The sequence below is a fragment of the Rhagoletis pomonella genome, unplaced genomic scaffold, assembly GCF_013731165.1.
Source record: "Rhagoletis pomonella isolate Grant_MI unplaced genomic scaffold, Rhpom_1.0 Rhpom_scaffold_00001, whole genome shotgun sequence".
Lineage (NCBI taxonomy): Eukaryota > Metazoa > Arthropoda > Insecta > Diptera > Tephritidae > Rhagoletis > Rhagoletis pomonella.
Window position 1 is genome coordinate 111,399,038 of NW_023458555.1, and position 13,927 is coordinate 111,412,964.

General features: G+C 39.8%; 1 protein-coding gene across 1 annotated transcript in view; it reads right to left on the bottom strand.

The window, feature by feature from the left end:
• The window catches only part of LOC118749776 (xylulose kinase), a gene marked incomplete at its 5' end in the record, with an annotated part of 58,881 nt that extends 52,098 nt beyond the window's left edge, over positions 1-6,783 (bottom strand). The window contains 2 exon segments of the mRNA XM_036484557.1: positions 6,499-6,610; positions 6,662-6,783. Coding sequence (XP_036340450.1) covers positions 6,499-6,610; positions 6,662-6,783 — 234 coding nt within the window.
• Between the last annotated feature and the right edge of the window lie 7,144 nt (positions 6,784-13,927).

Sequence of the window (13,927 nt, forward strand, 5' to 3'; positions counted from 1 at the left end):
AGCTCAATAAAAATATTAAAAATAACATATTTCTCTTAATTTTTTTAATTTTCACCATAGACAATTTCCACAATTTTAAAATATGTAGCACTATCAGTGACTATCAGTCAGATACATTTTCGCCATAAATTTTGGGGAATACTTCGTTTTTTCCGCAGTGCAAATTTGGATACCTTTTCCCATAAGTATTCGTAAGTTGAAGAAAACTTTTTTTTTTATTTATGTACGTGCTATTATAACATTTTTACCAGTTGGCTGCTCATTCTCCTATCAAGAAGTTTGCAAATTTTAAGGTTTCCGACCTGTAGTAGTTAACTGTAATGCGAAAAAATCAACTTTTACATCCTGAGCAACCCTTCTCTTAGCAGTCAAAGGAAATTGACAACCATGCCGATGACTAATTTTCAACAATAGCTTGACTGTACTAAAAATAGCTCATAACTTGTAAATTTTAAGTTATATGTCGTTAAGCGAGAATTTACATACAAGTTTTTGAGAAATTTTTTAATTTCATAGATAGCTCCCTATCCACCAGTTTGATTGAAAAACATTGTAACCATAACAGTAGGAAATAACAATTTACTGAACTAAATGTAACAGGTCAAAATTAGTTTAAATTAGTATTATTTTGATAGACTAGGAAACATCGAACATGCCGAAACTTGGCTCGTCGTTGTAGTCAGTATTTTCCCATTCTTAGAAATAGATCTGGGAAACAAAGTCGCCTAATTATAGTCAAAATTAAGTCGACACTAAAGTTAGTTGCAGCTTTTTTGACAGCTATCCCATTGAAAATTATGTCAAAAAGCTGCAATTAACTTTAGAGTCGACTTAATTTTGACTATAACTACGGGCCTTTGTTTCCCAAATCCGTGTCTAAGGATGGGAAAATACTGACTACGTGTTAGTAAGTTTGTTAAGGGGCCGAGTTTCTCTTCCATAGGTGTACTGTGTAAAAATGTCCGCTCTTTTCGGTGGATACATTTAAATACAGTTTTTGACTTTTTATGGATACTTTAAAGGCTAAAGCAGTGGCAACACTGAGCACTATCTAAAATTAATTCTATTTTTAAATAAACTGATAGCTCATTTGTTGCAATCGCAAAAAATTGTCGAAGTTAGTCGACTTTTCTTAAATACTGCCTTGAATTTATAATGTGTATGTACCGGACTTTCACATTGATATATACAATCGCTCTTTCGCAAAGAATTGGTTTTTCCAAAAAGTTTAGGAAAATGGGGTGGCACCGACCACTTACATATATCATATATGTGTATCTCAAAAACTACTGGACCGATCTCGACCAAATTTGGTACACACATTGCGCTTAGCCAAGTCCGAAAATAGATTTTTATACACCGTTTTATCATATCATCATATTCGCTCTTTGAAATCGAAGCAAAAACAGTCATTCAAAAACTCATAAATCTACAAAATCGTAGTTTGTGACCTAAATCGACAGGTGGCGACCTTTAGTGACCTTTACAAAATCTATAAAAATAGGCAATAATATTTCTCATAAAATCGAATAAAATTAGGGGTAGGGTCTTGAAATTTCCCAAAAAAAAAAGCATTTTCGGTGGGCCCCCACGGTATATATCCAATAAAAGCATCGGCGAGAAGAGCTGGCGATCACGTCAACAGCTAAGGCGTGTGAACTGGCTGGTTCGCGGAGCTTCAGCCTGGGTGGGGTTAATACATAACTGCTGACCAATCATCATTCTCCCCAGCCTACAACCCTAACACAAATAATTTTTGTTTGCACACTTGAGTACTAAATAAATACCTCAAACCAACCATGGGCCTACTTCCAGCTACCCAAACCATACACCTTTGGCAGCACGCCCACGTCGCACAATGGTCCCGATTCTTGAAAACTCGGGCATGAGGCCAAAAATCGAACATGAGAAAGAATTAATTTAGACACTTGATACGTTTAAGACATACACCCCTCCTCAGCGTGAGTCTTCTTGCCATGGCTAAGGAGCTTAAATGGTGTCATGGTATAGTTCACAGCGCGAATTGTATCATGCCTCCATGAACTAAGAGGGAAGCCTGGTATTGTAGCCTTCGGAAATATTCCTTAACAATCCAAGCTGGAGCGTTGTGGTACTGTTGAAGGATTACCGTACCAACACTACCCAAGCCAAGGTGTGTAGGCCACCGTAAATGAATGGCCAGCGGGTAGCAAAAATGGCTGGTCGCGAACGGTCTCCTCCGATGCCCGGGCAAAGTCGGTTGTAGAAGCACCTTCACTACCCTTCCCGGCTCTGCCAACGAGCGACGAACCCCTTCCGGATTACTCGCGGGCCAATATATATGGAGAACTCAAATAAAAACACAAAACAACAACAACAACAAGTAAGCAGCAAAATACATTCGGCGAAGATACGACGCTGTCAGAGGAAGAAAGACTGCTGAAATACCCCAAGGAACCCCAAAACCCGACAGCCATTTCCACTGGTGGTGCCAGCCAAAGTACTTCAGAAGGAAAGGCTGTTAGCAGCAGCAGAACGGAAGGTTGCAGCCATAGTACCGCCGTTCTTCATATAGATAACTTTAGTACCGGTAGTGCCAGCCATAGCACACCGGAAGAAAAGCCTACCTGTAGCAAAAACGCGGCTGTTGCCAGCAGCAACCATCCGCCAAAGAAGAAGACACCCTCAAACGCGCTTATGAGACTACGCTACCAGAAGGCTCTATATATACTCGATAAAATCGAGCGAAATGCAGCAGCTAGATGTGTAGATGAACGCGATGAGGAAGACAAGCGTAGATATATGGGCATTGTGGAAGAGTAAGAGAGATTCCAAACGGAACCTACCGACGCTATGGCAACTAGCGAGGCCCAAAAGAGGAACCGCTCGCAGAATGAGAGCGGCAATGGGGCTCAACGAAAACACCTAAGGCCAGCTGATGTAGCGGAGTCCGCAACACCCACAAACTATCGCCAATTCAGCGACGTAGCGAGAGACCACCTGCAGACTTCAATCATCAACGAAGGAAGCAGAACCCCGCTGGCAGTGCAGCAAAAATGGGTGGAGATCGATGTGAAGCTATCGAGTTTCGTGATGGACCACGTCCTCGACAACCCCGAAGGTCCCCACCCAGAGTTCGACTCGTCGGAATCCCTAAGGACGCAGGAGGAGGACATTGACATCAGCTTAATACAGGAATATCTTCTGCAAGGGCGAGGTTGGTAAACCATGGGAATGTATTCTTATCAAGAAAGGTATAAATGCATTCCTTTGCTCTCATTTCAATACAGCAGGCACAACAGTAGTTAAGGTGGAGACGGCGAGACAGCAGAGCATCCTGTTGGTGTCATCACACATGTCCCATGATCGAGACAGTCCTCCACCTGAAATCAAAGCCTTAATAGATCGGAACACCAGACAAGCCTCGGTTATTGGTTGTGATGCAAATGCCAGGCACCTTGTCTGGGGCAGCACAATGGTTAACGAGCGAGGGAGTCCCTCCTACACTGTGTACTAAATACCAATCTTAGTATATGAAAAAGAGGCAATAGACCAACCTTTATCTTCCCAAGTTCAGACCGGTTTTCTGGATGGGAGGAGGTGTTGGACCTAACACTAATATCTGAGAATAATGGCGTTACCGTCCAGAATTGGAGAGCTTCCGACAGGCCATCGATGTCCGATCACTGCTGGATACTCTTTAATCAACGCGGTTTATCCTATACCCCCTCCAAATACAGAAACCTACGGACAACCAATTGGGTGAAATATGATAAAATTCTAACTAAGGAAATAGCCAAAGGTAATGTGAGAGGAAGCATAACCTCATCAAATGAGATAGAACGAAACGTAAGCAATTTAGAGAGGGCGATGACCAAAGCCTATGAAAAATCGACCCCATGGAGTGTCATGAAAAATAAATCCCCGCCCTGGTGGAATGGGGAGCTTAGAGCTCTTAGGAATAGTGTTAGAAAACTTTGTAACGAGTGCTTTAGGTCCAAGAAATGGGACCCTTACAAAAAAGCCTCAAAATCATACAAAAAAGAACTGAGGAGGGCAAAAGCTAATTCCTGGCAATAGAGAATGTCAGAGACTCGGCCAGGTTAAGCAAGATACTCTCGCCTTATTAAAAGGACAAATGATATATGGACTAGCTCCATTGATGAAAGCGTAGAAATGCTAGTTCAATCCCACTTCCCAGGCTGTAAACAGCATGCAGCAACACTAGGTGGAACAGAACTTCCAAGCACACCTAGCAGGGACCTCGAATCAATAATAAGCATAGAGATGATCACCTATGTAATAAATAGTTTCTCTCCATTTAAATCCCCAGACCCGGATGATATTATACCGGCCATGTTACAACAATCAAAGAAGCGAATAGCGCCGCTTCTTCTAACTCTTTATAGAGCCTGTATTAGTATGAACTATGTATGTCCTCCTGAGTTGGAAACGAGTAAAGTAGTGTTTGTCCCAAAACAGGGTAGAAAGAACCACGAAACGGTAAAGGACTTTAGACCCATAAGCCTGACTTCCTTTCAAGCAATATACTTTAGCAACTTTCCTAGATATAGAGAGCGCCTTCAACAACGTTGAAGCTGACACCATCATACAATCGCTTATAGTGATTGGTGTGGACGGCGGTGTGGTTGGCTGGATACGCTCTATGCTGGAAAGCAGAATCATTCAGGTCAAAAGCGGAGATAATATAGTAACTAAATATGTGAGCAGAGTTACTCCTCAGGGAGGCGTACTCTCACCACTCTTGTGGGTGGTAGCGTTGAACGGCATATTGCTGGAACTCAATAGAGGAGGGGTTAAAGTAGTGGCATATGCTAACGATGTAGTGATAGCAGTCACAGGCCTCTTCCTTTCTAATGTAAGTGAAATCTTAGAGGAGGCACTGGGTAAACTACACACATGGGCTAAATGTAGTGGCATTAACGTTAACCACAGCAGAACCGAGTTATTACTGTTTACAAATAGAAATAAGATACCCCAATTTAGACTTCCTTCCATAGGCGGAAAGGCAATCCCCCTATCATCCAATCCAAAATATCTGGGAATCATCCCCGCCAAAAAAGGGGCCAAGGCGGTAATTAGTTGTGGTCCATCAGGTCTCATCGTACGCAGAGATAAATAGTGCTACGACCTAAACATTTTGAAGTCTCTAAGTAATCTGTATGCGTTAATATCATGAAGCAGACATTCGCACAAAACAAATTGAAACATAAAAATTTGATTTTGAATATTTTGTTTGAATTTGTATTTAAAATCAAACAACCGTCAAAGTTAACTCCAAATGCTCAATGTGGACGATTGTGTTTTACAAAAAGCTCGTTTTCATTTAACAAGTTAAAGGGGCAAATTTGAACATAACGTAACGTGAATAAAAGCCAAACGAGGGTTAAGGCGCTGGCGCAATGCAGGCTTGCTTTGCACGCCTTGCTTACTTTAATTTGCTTTGATTTACTTCAAAAACTCGTTTGGCCAAATGGCGGCTTGGAACGCTGTCAAAGCAACCAGCTGTGTAGTTAAAAAGTCAAGGTCTGTTTCCTTACACTAAGAATAATTTTGCCATCAAATTCCGGAAAATTAAAAAAAAAGAAATACAAAACAAACTTTTCACATTTATTTTTAAATGAATGTGAATTAATTTTTGCATTTCAAAGGAACGACAATAATTAAACATACATATATATACATATGTACATTTATTAGAAACAAAAAACTCAAAAAAAATCGATTTTTCAAGAGACGACTTACCAGTAGTTTCGACATCATAAATATCGCTAGATTTGTGAGAAAAGTTGATAAGTCTGCTTTTTATGAAGCCTCAAGTTTTGACAGAGAAAGTAAGAGAAATTAAGGACTAAGCTACTTGATTCATTTTTTCTCGTTTATATTCAATGAAAGATAAATTTTATAAGTCCAAAAGAGGCCCCGAATATGCAATAAGGCCAAAATAATACGAAATTTTTTAACAGAGATCGAATCCTGACTTGTATGGATTTTGCTTTGCTTTAAACACGCAAAATATTGTATTCAAAGTTCCTGTAAAATTCGTAAAATTGGACTTAGCAACTTTTCACTTTAATCCAGCGACATGTTAAATATAAATATGGAAACATAGACTACTTTTTATTAAACTTTGAAGCTAATTTTTGTACAAAAAAGTCTGCAGCAGTTTGTTTGAATTGATTTAGAACGGGAACATATCTTTTTGTCAAAAGCCTACGAAACGCTTTCAAATAAAACATTTGCCTATTTGAAACTTTGAGGCGCTTAAAGCAAGTGAAGCAAAGCTGCCATTTGGCCACCCTTCATACGTTTTAGTATATTCCAAATAACTTTTGACAGTTTTCAAAGCTAAGCAGGCAAAGCAAGCCTGCATTGGGCCAGCGCCTTTACTGTAAAAAATATGTATATGAATTGTTTACGTTTTAGTTTTCAAATAAGCGTATGTCAGATATTTATTCCACTTTGTTTAATACATTTGGATTTTATTGTTAGTTATACCTGAGCAGAGCCGCCTATGGCCAAAACTGTACTGAGGTCAGCACCTTGCATCACCAATCGATCCAGCACAATATCAATTGCTTTCACCCACATTACGGGTTGCACGAACACTCTTGAAATATATCGATTAAGGACAAGTCGTTTTTTTATAAAGGTTACTTACTCATGTTTCGTTGAACTAGAATTAGCACCACCGCTTGTACGAAATTCAGGCAAATCAGAGTCAAACTTCACCTCAGCAATTGCAATTACCTCTAAGTTAGAAGACAACTGAACAGCTTTAAGCTAAAATAAAAAATACAAATAAAACGTTACTATCATACCTCCTTTGCTACACAGAAAAAAATATAACTTAAAGACACTAGAAGATCATGATGCAATAATAAAAGGTATTGTGTTGGCAACTTCTCGCTCTAGTCCGCCATCTTGAGCTGCTTTAGGAAATTCCACCTGCCTCTACTACTACTTGTTATTTTACATGGAATTACCTGAAAAAGTATTAAAAACGGTAAACACAGAAAGAAACACATAACCCTGCCAGCCAAAAGTAGTGAAAAATCTGGTAAAACCGCGGGTTTCATTCACTTCAAAACTGGTGAAAATTCTGGCGAGTTTTGTATGGGCGGTGTGCAGATTTTCACCTCTCTGACTCCTCCAGCACTCATTCTGATACTTCGTAAGGAAAACATATAGCTGCACTCGTCTAGCATTGCCACCTTCAGCCGGCGCAGGGTTGCATTTTCTTCACAGCGAATTCAAAATAACCTTAGAAACTTTAAATAAAAAATCTTAAAATTTGTTTGATTGTTATTTTGCAAAATTTATTTTTCAAAATGCATTGTTAACCTAATATACATACATAGTTAGAAATCAATATTATGAATAAAAATTATAATTAACATTAATAATAAAGATAATTTTACATACATAACAGGTTGCTTAATTGATTATTATTACTACTACTCCTTTGCATATAGCTGTTTTCAAAAGTTGCAAAATTTCTATAAAAAAGTTAAGCGATTTTAATAATACTAGAGTGCCATTTACTGTCGAAATTCGACAGTTTTTCTAGTTTTAGAAGCCTTGGAGAGGTTTTCTATCTTAACACGTAGCAAAACTTATACGGTACAAATTAACTAACCGGAAAATCTTCTTCTAAAACGTAACTAAATTTGTCTTATCTGAAAAGGTCTTTGGAGGACTTCGGCATGATTTGGAATTGACCCGATACATTCAAGTTTATCGATAAATTTCAATGATTTGATACATATCGATAGTTCGATGAATTTCACTAAAATTCGATAACTCAACTAAATTCGTTAACTCGACCAATTTCGGCAACTGTGAAATTCGATGGCTCGATAAATTTCGATAACTCAAAAATATAAAGACTTTGGATACCTTTATAAATGTTTATTTTTGACATTTCCACATTTTTTCGAAAACTATCTAAACATTTTGATAACTCCTTACACTCTGTTAAGACGATTAAATGCGATAAGCAGTGATAAATCGATAAGCTAATATAACCTTGAAATTTCAATAAATCGATATAATTTGAAAATTCCATAAACTTCGCTTCGTTGAACCAACCAAATTCAGTAGATCAATAATTATCGATAACTCTGTAAGTTGAAAGACCTCCATGCATTACGACATCTCGATATATTTCGTTAAGTCTATAAATAATGATAATTCAAGAAATATCGATAACTTGATACATTTCTTTAACTTGACAAATTTCGTTAATCTCACACGTTTTTATAGCTCGATAACTACCCGTAAATTTGGACAACTAAGTTTCTGTGTCTATAAATTGCGACAACTCAGTAAACATTGATCAGTTTGAATAATTCGATACGTTGCGATAACTTAATAAGCATGGATAAATTTCGATAATTATAAACTTCGATGATTCGATAAATTTCAGTAACCTTTATGGCTGATTTTATTTCGATTCCTATCGCAAAATTTCAACTCTGTTAACCAAATTCTTATGTATTCTCATTGTCTCCATTTTCGCCTTTATCTCAATTTTCCTCTTTGTCTTCACTTTTGCCTTTTTTTTTTGTCTTCATCGTTATCACTTGTTTCTCCATCTTCATATTTATCTTTATTTCAAAGTGTCGAGGACATGGACACTAACTTAATCCAGCTCGATTCGATCGATTATTATATCGATAAGAATATCGAGTTTTATATCGATAACAATATCGATCTTCATCCTCATCCTTTTCTTCATATTTATCTTTATTTTTGCATATTCCTCTTCACCTTTACCTTAAAGTGTTTAAATTTACTTTGATCTTCGTTTTTGCCTGTACCTCTAGGCATCTTTGTTTTTGTTTTTATTCTCAAACCGGTAAACCGCTGAGAACCATTTCCATGTGCATTATTCCCCTCGAATTTGACGATTTACTCCCAACCAACTGCCGCTAAAGAAGTTTCACTTCATAAATTCAAGAAATGTTCTTACCCTTTCAGTTACCCTAATTCTTATGTATCTGTCATTGTCTCCATTTTCGTCTTTATCTTCACTTTTGCCTTCTTTTTTTTACTTCATCGTTATTATTTATTTCTTCATCTTCCTATTTATCTTTATTTCAAAGCTTAATTTCAAATGTGTACTGAAACAACAGGCGAAACATGTCAAATTGAACATATTGCAGCAACATCTATACACAATTCGAAAATGTTTAAACGACGGTTTTGGCCGTAATTTTCAGCCAATTGTGAAACCATAAAAACTCAACTGAGAAAAATGCCTTTCCAACGGTGTTCTTGGTTTTGAAATCGGTTCGGTAGAATCGCCAAACGAACGGAGACAAAATTTATGTTAGCGTATTAATATATAGAGTGCCAGTTACTGTCGAAATTCGACAGTTTTTCTAGTTTTAGAAGCCTTGGAGAGGTTTTCTATCTTAACACGTAGCAAAACTTATACGGTAGAAATTAACTAACCGGAAAATCTTCTGCTAAAACGTAACTAAATTTTTCTTATCTGAGAAGGTCTTTGGATATGTCATACGATGTCATATCATGTGATGTCATGCCATATAATGTGATGTCATATCATATGATGTCATGTCACGTGATATCGTGTGATGTGATATCATATTATGTGATGTAATATATTGTGATGTCTCATTATATCATGTGATATTATGTGATGTGATGTCATGTAATGTGATCACATTCCATGTTCCGATTATTAAATAGGTAACCCTGTCGATAACTGTTTCAATAAAAATACCGATAACAATATCCATACACATATAGAAAAATACAATGATTATAAAATCGATTAACTCAGCGATAAATATAACAATCGTCAGTATCGATTATTGTACATAGCGTTAACAATATAAATGTGGGAAATGATGTACGCGGCCATCGACATACAAACATACAAGTATGACAGTGGGGACCCGTACTAAGACTGATCGACGAATACAACACTAACCAGGATTGAACGGACCACACTGAACATACTCAACTATAGACTTCACTAGACAAACGAAGGACAGCAATACGGCAGATTGTATTTGACCGCCTTCAAGCGAAGTTGTTAAGCTAGTCGTAGCATTTAAAGTTAAAAATGATATGTAACCGTGTGTGTGCGAATAAACGTCCAGTTTTGTAAACATTAAAAACGCGTTTTAATTAAAGACTAAGAGGATTGGGAAGGCAATTCCTACAAGTGGTGTCATGAAGTGGCATAAAATCCACTCCTGTGAGTTAGCAAAACATTAAAATAAGCTGTGCGTACAACTATGCAAATAAGCGTTTATACATGTTATACATATGTGTTTTGTGTGTGCCGTGCGATGTGCTAGCCAAAGTTTCATTTACTGCAGTGATTTAAAAATTACACACGATCATCAAATCGCCCAATCCGTTTAGTAAACTATTTTGAGAAATTAAATTGACAAAAACGCAAGTAATTGTTCTGGTGTACTTTGAGCTAGCCACGCCACACAATCAGCTATTTTTGTCAAATATCGCCGGCAAGCGGTAAAATAAAAATTGCGACAAATAAACAAGTGCATAAAACGGTAAATACGCCAAGCAGTAGTGGTTGCGCCGCTTAACAAAGCGCTAAGCAAGAAGCGCCAGCATCGGAAGAGGCGCCAGCATCGGAAGAGGCGCCAGAGCCAGGCAGCGCCGAACAACAGCAGCAGCGAATAGCGTCGGCAGAAGTAGCGGCATTGTGGGCACAGCAGCAGCATACGACAGCGAAGTCGAAGAATTGAAGACAGCGGCGAGGGATGAAACAGCGCAGTGCAGCTAAGTAGTTTTAGCGTATACATACTTACGTACATATTTACATGTTAAGGTAGTAAAAGCAATATATACACGAATTTGCTGGTAATACGCCGTTAGAGTTAGCGCTATTTTGTTCACGCCACTGGCGGTAGTTTTGTATTTGCAATTGCAATTTTTTCATTTTATGTGTGCGGATTTACATGTGCGAGGGTAATGCGGTACAGTCACGCACACAATAATAGAAATAATTGAACAAATGATTATTAGGAAATTAAATGAAACAAATAACTTGAGTATTTTGTGTATAAGTATTAAATGTATGTATGTTAAATACCGAGAAGTTTAAACATTTTACCACATCGATTTAAATAATAGAAATTTTAATTGATAATATTGTAAGACATGGACCGTGATGAAATTTTTAGCTTGACGGTTGACGGTCTTAGGGAAAAGTTGGGCGGTTTAGGTTTGTCGACTAACGGACGGAAAGCGACGTTGCAGGACAGGCTGCTGGAACACTTCGGCCTGAATGTGAGCGACGGCGATTATACCGATTTCGATGACGCTGCAAGTAGGCGAAGCGTACGTGGGTCCGTGGCTGAGCGTCCAGCATTCACTCTTCGAGACATTGAGGACTCGTTGTCCAAATTTAGCGGGTCTGGTCAGCCGATATTTGAGCAGTGGCTGGAGGATTTTGAGGCCAACGCAATGGCTGTGCAGTGGAGCGACCTTCAGAAATTCATCTACGCCAAGCAGTTGCTGAAGGGTGGAGCAAAACTTTTTATTAGAAGCCAAACTGGAGTTAGCAATTGGGATTCTCTAAAATCCGCTCTGCGCTCGGAGTTTGGCGTCACCATGTCGTCGGCCGAAATACACCGCGTCCTTCGGAAGCGCCACCAGCGACCAGGCGAAGATCTGCGGGAGTACTTATATGCAATGATGGAGATCAGCAAACCAGTCAGTCTCGATGATTCCAGTTTGATCGAGTATTTCATCGAGGGGATTTCAGATAATCGCGCGAATAAGAGCAACTTGTATCAGGCGCGAAATATCAAGGAGCTGAAGGAACAGATCAGGGTGTACGAGAAGATTCGGTTGGGCAAACCACAGACCACGAATGGGAATTATGTAAAGCCAACGTCTTCAAACAGGGATTTACGAAATTCACCGTCCTCAGGCAAAGGGTGTTTCAACTGTGGTGATCAGTCTCACTTTGCTCGAAATTGTCCACGTAAAAAGATCAGATGTTTTCAATGTGGCAACGAGGGTCATCGAGCGAGTGAGTGCAAGAGCGCTGGAAATGAAGTGAAGACCGAGAGAGCTCCAGCAAACATTATGGCGGTAAGGCAGAGCGGCCTGATTTTTAAAGACATCAATTTTAGCACTTCGAATCAGACAGTTTCGGCACTTATCGACACAGGGTCAGACCTGTGTCTAATGCGTCATGACACTTTGTTGATGCTGCAGCTGGATGCAGAGCTCAGCAAGGAGAAGCGGCGACTGGTGGGCATCGGTAACAGTGCAATGACGACAATGGGTAGTTTTACCATCCCAATGCAAGTAGACGGAATTTCGCTTGACATTACGGTTCATGTGGCAAAGGAGCGGGATTTGGGCTACCCGCTGGTGATAGGCAACAATGTCCTCAAACACGTTGACCTTATCGTTATGGAAGATGGTGCCGTTTTTAAGGAGAAGGCGAAAAAGTTCAGTGGACGCGAGGATGCACTCGAGCGCAAAGCAGGGGCCGATAATTGCGCTAGTGTGGTGCGAGACGGAGCAGATCCGTGTGAAGGTGCAGCGGCGTGGAAGGCAGTGGCCGGAAATTCCCCGAATGCTGGTCAAGTTGGAGAAAGCTCATTTGTGCGCAAGGCGAAGGCTGGTAATTGCGTAGAGGTTGGGCGAGTCGAAAAGAATTCAGGAGATGGTGCAGCAAAACGCAAGGCAGTGGCTGGTAATTGCGCAAGTGCAAATCCTGATAATTCGATCACCGACGATTTGAACAATATTTACAATCTGATAACGAATACTGTGAGGAAGATGAGAATAAGTGCTAGACCGGCAGATGCGGCTGAGGTTCAGCGTAGACGTGATGAAATGCGAGATTGTGTCAGTGAACACGGTGCGAGTGTTAGGCATGGTGGTATCGTAGGATCACCACGAGAGCATGCGAATCCCAGCAAGACAGGTGTGTACGAACGAGGTGCGGAATGGGCGAGGTTTCGCGATGGAAGACCTTCAAGTCAAATCAGCGGGCTGCAAGCAGGGTCCGGAAACGTATGCGTGGAAGCCGGAACGAAGCAAAATAAAGAATGCGAGATAGATGTATTTCATGTAAGCAGGACGCGAACGGACAAGGTACAGAGTTCGGCAGCAGCCTACAAGCCAGATGAAATCTCAGTATCACCTATGGAGCAAGAGCTTCTGCAGAAGGAGCACATCGACGAGTTTGATGCAGAGAGAGAAGAAGTATGCCACCAAGCACGCGACAAAATCGCCGAAATACAGCAAGAAAACCGCAGAACGTTTAACGAACGTCGACGAACTGCAAAAGAGTACGCCATGGACGAGCTAGTAGCAATCAAGCGAACGCAATACGGATCGAGACTCAAGTTAAAGCCAAAATACTTCGACCCATATAGGATTGCGAGGATTATGCGACACGGACGCTACGCCGCAGAGAAGATCGGCGACCACGAAGGGCCAGACCGCACAAATACCGTAGCCAAATTCCTAAAGAAATGGAATCCATCATCCGAGGCCGAATGATCGCGCAGGATGGCCGAATGTGGGAAATGATGTACGCGGCCATCAACATACAAACATACAAGTATGACAGTGGGGACCCGTACTAAGACTGATCGACGAATACAACACTGACAAGGATTGAACGGACCACACTGAACATACTCAACTATAGACTTCACTAGACAAACGAAGGACAGCAATACGGCAGATTGTATTTGACCGCCTTCAAGCGAAGTTGTTAAGCTAGTCGTAGCATTTAAAGTTAAAAATGATACGTAACCGTGTGTGTGCGAATAAACGTCCAGTTTTGTAAACATTAAAAGCGCGTTTTAATTAAAGACTAAGAGGATTGGGAAGGCCATTCCTACATAAATGACTAAATCGATAACAAAATCAATTATTTAATCGATTGTTA